This window comes from Carya illinoinensis, chromosome 4 (assembly GCF_018687715.1).
Source record: "Carya illinoinensis cultivar Pawnee chromosome 4, C.illinoinensisPawnee_v1, whole genome shotgun sequence".
In the NCBI taxonomy this organism is placed as follows: Eukaryota; Viridiplantae; Streptophyta; class Magnoliopsida; order Fagales; family Juglandaceae; genus Carya; species Carya illinoinensis.
In genome coordinates this window covers 9,318,639-9,325,670 of record NC_056755.1, presented here as the reverse complement: position 1 = coordinate 9,325,670, position 7,032 = coordinate 9,318,639, and the positions used below count along the sequence as shown (strand labels likewise).

At 32.2% G+C, this 7,032-nt stretch overlaps 1 protein-coding gene across 1 annotated transcript; it reads right to left on the bottom strand.

Annotated features, from left to right (window-relative positions):
* Positions 1 to 1,520: 1,520 nt before the first annotated feature.
* LOC122308018 (NAC domain-containing protein 82-like) lies at positions 1,521 to 5,111 on the bottom strand. Its single transcript, XM_043121167.1, has 5 exons — positions 4,953 to 5,111; positions 4,249 to 4,491; positions 3,867 to 4,141; positions 2,104 to 2,694; positions 1,521 to 1,951 (listed from the first exon to the last, which is right to left on the bottom strand). Exons 2-5 carry the CDS (start codon positions 4,406 to 4,408, stop codon positions 1,748 to 1,750), a joined length of 1,230 nt encoding a protein of 409 aa, XP_042977101.1. The 5' UTR covers positions 4,409 to 4,491; positions 4,953 to 5,111; the 3' UTR covers positions 1,521 to 1,747.
* Positions 5,112 to 7,032: the final 1,921 nt, after the last annotated feature.

Sequence of the window (7,032 nt, the reverse complement as noted above, 5' to 3'; positions counted from 1 at the left end):
GCACAACTAATGTCAAACATAGGAAATAAGATGAAATCACGAGCTAATATCAAACATGGAAAGTGGAAACCAAAACCTCGAGAGAAAACAATAAAATAGAAGCTATAAAATCTCGATAAAAAGAAAAGAAAATAATAGAAAACATTCTTAGAGAGAGAGAGAGAGACTCTAGAGATCACACTGGAAGCGAGGGAGAGGCAAGGAGCGGAAAGAGGAAACTGGAGATCTTAAACAATAAATTTAAGTCCGTTAATCTGACTTTTTAAAATAAAGAAGAAACTATATAATTTGAAAAAAAGCCACGTTAAAATTATTGCACAATACGAAATATGTCAAGACATCGTTGTATAAACAATTAGGATGAATGATTGATCAACCAAATGGTTGGGTAGATTTGAGGGGGTGTGATCACACACCAAACTGTATACCCATTGAATTTTCATCATCTCTGAGGCAATGGTTTCCATGGAGTGTTGGTTGAAGAAGTATCAAGAGAAACGGTTGTATCCCTTGTCAATGTATTGTCAGTGTTTTGAAGGTCTATAAATAGCGACCATATGTACACAATTCAGATGCTTACAATTCTCTTATCCATCAACCAACTGTGGGATAAATATCCTAACAGAAGTATCACCATATTGTACACCACACACTCTGTTTTCTAATCATATTTTCTTTCAGATTGGTGGTCCAGTGAAGCTGAGTGGCTAAGAAATAGTGTGAAAACACTGGTAGAAATTATGTACTTTAAGCAAGAATTTCAAGGATCATAAATCTATTTACACTTTCACTATCGCTTTTATTTTCTTGTGCTTTTTCAAACAAGTTACTTCTACCAACTTCGTTGTTCAAATGGTGCCAACATGAAGAGAGAAAATACTTGTTTCACATGAGAAGCAGGGCGGCTCAATATATTTTGTGGCCTAAGGCGACCATTCAGCTTTAATTTAAAAATAAAAATAATATTTAAATATTAAATAACGAAATTTTATGGAAAGTTTTGAGATGCAAAATAAATATTAATATTATTTTATTAATAATATCTATAAGTAATATAACAATTTAATTTTTCTGTGAAGATAATAATGAGAGAAGAATTACGGCTTAGGAGGTGGAGTGGATTCAATGTGGCATTAAATTTCACTCACCTGTGATTGAGGGGGATGGCTAATGAAGTTCCATCTTTACAAGTTGACTACATTTATCATGTCCTTCGTAGGTGAGCATTATCGATGGCTGAGTAGGATTGTAAAGATCGTGTTTTTTTCTTTTTGGGTCCGCAAGAAGAAATTTGAGCACTTTTTTCCTTTACAGATACGCATTACTGCACACTAGTTCAAAATCTTGGCCGCTCCAATAAAAATGGAAGAGTCCGAACCATCCAACTCAGGATGGTGGTCTGTACATTCTGTCCAAATTTTATGCACGGCTGCTTCTACTTCAACTTCTGGTATATGGCATATTTCTCTTCATGACTTTTTAAAATTGATTCCAGGCAACTGGCAATATACACAAACATGTGCCAGAAATTCGCAAGTGAGATTAGAAAAGAAGAACAAAACTTCATTTTACAAAGCATAATCTAAGGCCATACAAGCTGACAGAGCTTGCTTAGGTTACAGCAACCCAAATGAAGGGAGACAATCACGGTACATAACAAATTGTACTTGAAAAATTTCATAGAAGAAAATTGGAACAATACAACCACTCGCTTCTGTACAGTAATTTTAATTTTACCGACAGAATGTTATTGTGGGAGTCCGGGAAAAGTATCCAGCGGCAGCTCGAGATCATTCATATCTAAACAAAGGTGCACAGGAAAACTAGCTTGCTGACCATTATAGACACTGTATCCATTTTCACTCAGGCTAGCTGTGTTTCCCAGATCTTCCAAGTCTTTGTAAATATCAAAATCATGTGCAACTTCATGATTCACTCCATGACTGAAATTCTGCAAAAGAGAGTAGAGGGATCAAGAACAACATTGTATAGATAAAAACTTCAAGGTAGTCTGAAATGAATAATGACCATTAAAGAATAAGTTACACCTATAAGTCCCACCATCACTAACACAATATAAAATTGGCAAAGGTTGCTACACACCTTATTTTTGTCATCTTCATTTGAGATCAAAGTGGCATATTCCATAAAGGAAGCAAATACTGAAAGAACATTATCATCATCATCAGCAAGCACAGCTGGAAGAATATCCCCATCACCCAAAGCTTGTGGTAACTCCTTTGAAAGAATATTATCACCATCATTAGCAAGCACAGCTGGAAGAATATCCCCATCACCCAAAGCTTGCAGTAACTCCTTTGAAAGAATATTATCATCATCACTAGCAAGCACAGCTGGAAGAATATCCCCATCATCCAAAGCTTGCGGTAATTCCTTCGAAACAACGTTATTAGTGCAGGTGGCTGGAAGCCTCTCAGAGTCGGATTGCATGGTTTCAGATAAACATGACTCACCAACCGTGCCACCCAAAGCAGAGTTGACAACCATAACTGAACTGCTACAGTTCCCAGGCAGCACACATGTTGGGATAGACAAATGAACAGAAGGGCCAGCTTCTCCACAGTTTTCCTCATCGTCATTCCAATCTTGCTCCTTAAATGGTGCTCCATATTGGGCACCGTTTCGTGGGCCCAGGCCATCCTTCTGAAAAATCATACAAAGCACGTGTGTGTTCTGCAAGACAAAGTCACCACGAGAATGAATTCAATATAGCCACCATATAAGGACTAGTGTATTAGTTATACATATGTAGGAAAATAACTAGAAATGACATATAGAATATGACCAAAAGCACAAGTGCAATGATATAATCAAAACATAATTACTATATATTACTTTCCGCTTCCTAATTCTATTTGTCCACCTTGGTAAACTTTTTAACAGACGGGAATTATTTCTGTCATTTTCTTCTCTCTCTTTTTTCCCATTTTTCAGATGGGAAAAAGGTAAGAAATTACTGATTTTTCTCCTGAATGGTATAATTCTTTGGATAAGTAAAAAAATGAATAAATTTATATTGTTCCCGAATTTTGAGGGATGCAACATTTTAGGCGCAATTAGGTAAGGTCACATAATTGTGTGGATTCATTTTAGCACATGGAAAAATGGAACATCTACAAAATAGAATGATTGACAGGCAATAAAAGATGGAGGCAGTAAATGCATATCAACATTATGCTGTGTCAGCATAACATAAAACTCAATCAACAATAAACCTTTAAGAAAAGGTTATGGTTGTCAAGTGGCTGTGCTTTGAGAGACAAGCATTCACAATACATGGACTGGATGCAAAAACACTACGTTACTATAAATATATATATATATATATATATAATATTAAACTCTGTTAATCATATCTGCAACATCAATAAGGACAACACTTTTATCATTTGTAATGCTATTACTGCCACAGTGACCAACAAAAATGAGCTTTCAGGCAACAGAAACATGCCTAAAACAGCCAAGTAGGACAGTATCTTCCATAAATATTGAGAAAACCATTTGACTTTCTTCAGAACATGCTGAACAGGGAAAAGCCACGGAAGTGCAGCTAGATAATTGGCCGTTGGGACAGGACGTAAATAACTTTATTTTGCAAACCTATGTGGCTCTGCACCAAGCCTAAACATGTAAACGACGGCCAGATTAAGAAGGCCTCTGAAATGCACGTGCATTACACATATGCACATGAGCTAAGATTGCTGAATCTCCAGTACCAAGAGAAAAGAACTAATAATTCCAATCAGCTTATGCATACATACACACACACATATATTACAGCAAAGCAAAGCTTTCGATCCTACAAACAAGTATGATACCAAGATTGATAAATAACCAGACAATACCTGAACTCCATTACTAGCCAGATATTTCTCTTCCAGTCTATACTCATGCATAACCCAATTCGTTCGTTGCCCTCCCGGTGCCTTTCCTAGATGAAAAATCAAAGTTTTTATCAAACCCACCAACTCTTCACTGTAATGAACAGACCGGTCCTTTCCAGTGATTTTCCAGTACCCAAATTCAGTAGCACGATTCATTCTGGCCCCATTTAAGTATTTTCTCCCCACCGGACAAAAGAAGTACCATTTCAGATCACCACTTCTCGAACTTGACCTTTCTGATGGATGGAAGAAGAAAAAAGAAAAAAACTTTAGCAGAAACACACAGAAAGCACAATAAGATAATCGTGAAAACAAAAGCATGTATATAACACTTTCCACGTACCAGGAAGATCCCACGGGGCAAACTTGTATATATCAATCTCTGCAATGGGTTCAGAACAAAATCTTTTCCGCATTACTTTCTTCTTTAGATAGTACATAACTAGCTCAACATCAGTTGGATGAAATCGAAAGCCAGGAGGCAGCCGCGATGTTTTCCCCATCGATTCTTAAAACCAAAATCACACCGAAAATTTGACAAATGTTTCTCGTTGAGATCAAAAGACATTTGGTGCGAGTGATTACCCTGCTATCAACATCATTAGGCACGGAACTCGACAAAAATACACCACAGACCGGATAACAACATAAATCAGCCAACTAATCGGATTGGGGCAAGGAGTCAACGAGGACATGCATCTTTGAGAAAATCACAATGAAACCATCAAGCTTGACACAAAAAGGCATATAAATTGAAAAGTAAAACAGTAGCCAGAATTCCGATAATATCACTCCTCAAACAAGTAAGCAGTTTTTTCCAATGTTTGTTCAAAATAAAACAAACCCAGATTGTAAACCAATTGACAAATATAATAAGCCCGGAAAAATAAAAGAGGAAAAGTTAGAAACCCAGAAAAACCCTAGCATAGGAAATAAAATGAAATCATGAGCTAATGTCAAACAGGGAAACCAAACCCCCAATAGACAATAACAAAAATCTGAGTAGTTCAAAGAGAGTGAGAAACCCTAGAGACCACGAGACCACACCTGAAGCGAGGGAGAGGCAAGGAGCGGCAAGAGGAGAGACAAAGGCGATAGTAAGAAAAGGATAAGAAAGAGAGTGAGGTACCGCAATCTGGGGGATTCAGAGGGTTTATATATAAAAGCTGAGGGAGTTGCGTGTTTCTCGAACTGTTGAAAATTGAAATCTTGCTCGGAAAGATTCAATCGGAATCCACGTTTTTTATTGGTTGTTTTTTCAAGTGTTTTTTTTTTAAATAATTTAAAAAATAATAAAAAAAGTAGTATGTAATATATAAAACTTATAAATAAATTTTTTTTTGATAATTAAATGAATAATTTTTAATATATTGATATATGTTTTTATTTTTTAAAAATATTTACGTATATTAAAAGAATATAAATATAATAAAAAATGAAAATAGAGATTTGTGCTGGCGGCAGTCCAGATTTTATACGCCTTCTATACAAACTTGGCCTCACTTAAAAAGGAAACTTTCACGATAAAATTCACTTTTCTAAAAGAATTTTATAAATAAAAATTTTATGTGGAATATTTTCACGTTCCTTTTATATTTTATTGATGTTATTAATTATATTTTTTTTATAAAAATTAATTAATTTAGTCAATTACATTAATATAATATAAAAATATATATAAAAATAACGATATATATCAGAATTATTTTAAAATTTTAATTTTTTTTATAAAGGAATTATGCATGACTCTACTAAAATTTGTACAAATTATTATTAATATATATATATTAACTTTTTTCCTGCATTGCGTGATGGGAGAAGTGCGTTCAGAATTTTGAAAATCTGATTTGACTACTGACTGAATAGTTGGACTCGACATGCCAATAAAATGGAGTTTCAGTGAATTTTTTTTTGAGGAATGCTACTATAATTCTACATCACACATTTTATATATTAAAATATTATTTTTTATTTTATTTATTTTTTATTTTATTTTATTTTTATTAAATTATTCTATTTATCAATCACATACTATATATTTATTATAAAAAAAATTAAAATAAGTGTAATGTGTGAAATATGAAAATGACAATAAGATTTTTCTTTTTTTTTTTTTCTAGCTGGAGTTTGGAGTTCCGAGTGGATTTTAATTTAATTTTACAGATGATATGACAGTTGATATGAGATGTGTTAAAATAAAAATTAAATTATAATAAAAGTTTTATATGTTATTATTTTTACGTACGTTTTATACATTTCATTAATATGATTGGTGGCATAATTTTTTTTAATATAAAATAATTATTTTGGACAGTTATATTAGTGAAGTAAGTAAAGAGTACACGAAAATAATTATATATAGCAAAACTAAATGAGGCTAATCTATTTCATTTCATTATTATAACTTTTATAAATTCCTACATAGAATATGATAAATAATTCAACTTTTTCAAACTTTCGAATAAAAGATAAAAAAATAATTTAACTTTTTTAAATCTTAAAACAAAAATTATATTCTAATAATATTTTTAATTTATAATATTTTTATTCAACTTTTTTTCTCTCATTTTTCAAAATTTCATAAACTTTTTAACTCATTTCATAATAACTCAAATATCTCACTATTATTCACAAATCATCTCAATTCACTATCCAAATCAAATTAGAGTCAAAGTTATTTTTTGACTGATTCCAACCTTCGACTCTACACTGACATCCGCATGTGACTTTCGACTCCGACTCTAATATTAGTATACATAGGTTATAAAATTTAGTATTATTTATATATTGATTATATATTTCTTTATCACATTGGTAGATTGTAATAAATTTTAATGGCATGAACATACATGATTTTTTTGTATCTTTATATACTCTTGCATAGGTGTTGCTTTTATATGTCTCGTGTACTTGGCTTTGTCTATTTTAATAATTCTTATTTATTGATAAAAAATTATTGATCATATATACTCATATAAAAAGTCTAAAACTCAATGCTATATTAGTATTTGTTAATTATTACAAAATAATATATTTTTACTATAATATAAATAAACAAATATTTTAGTATATATAAACTTTATAATAATATTATCATACACATTCAAGTATATAAATAATATACTTG

Coding starts and splice junctions, on each gene's coding strand:
- LOC122308018 (XM_043121167.1), bottom strand. CDS start 4,408: ATGGGGAAAACATCGCGGCTGCCTCCTGGCTTTCGATTTCATCCAACT. Junction 2,695..3,866: donor TGGCTAGTAATGGAGTTCAG/GTATTGTCTGGT, acceptor TTTGTCTTGCAG/AACACACACGTGCTTTGTAT. Junction 1,952..2,103: donor ATGAAGATGACAAAAATAAG/GTGTGTAGCAAC, acceptor TCTCTTTTGCAG/AATTTCAGTCATGGAGTGAA.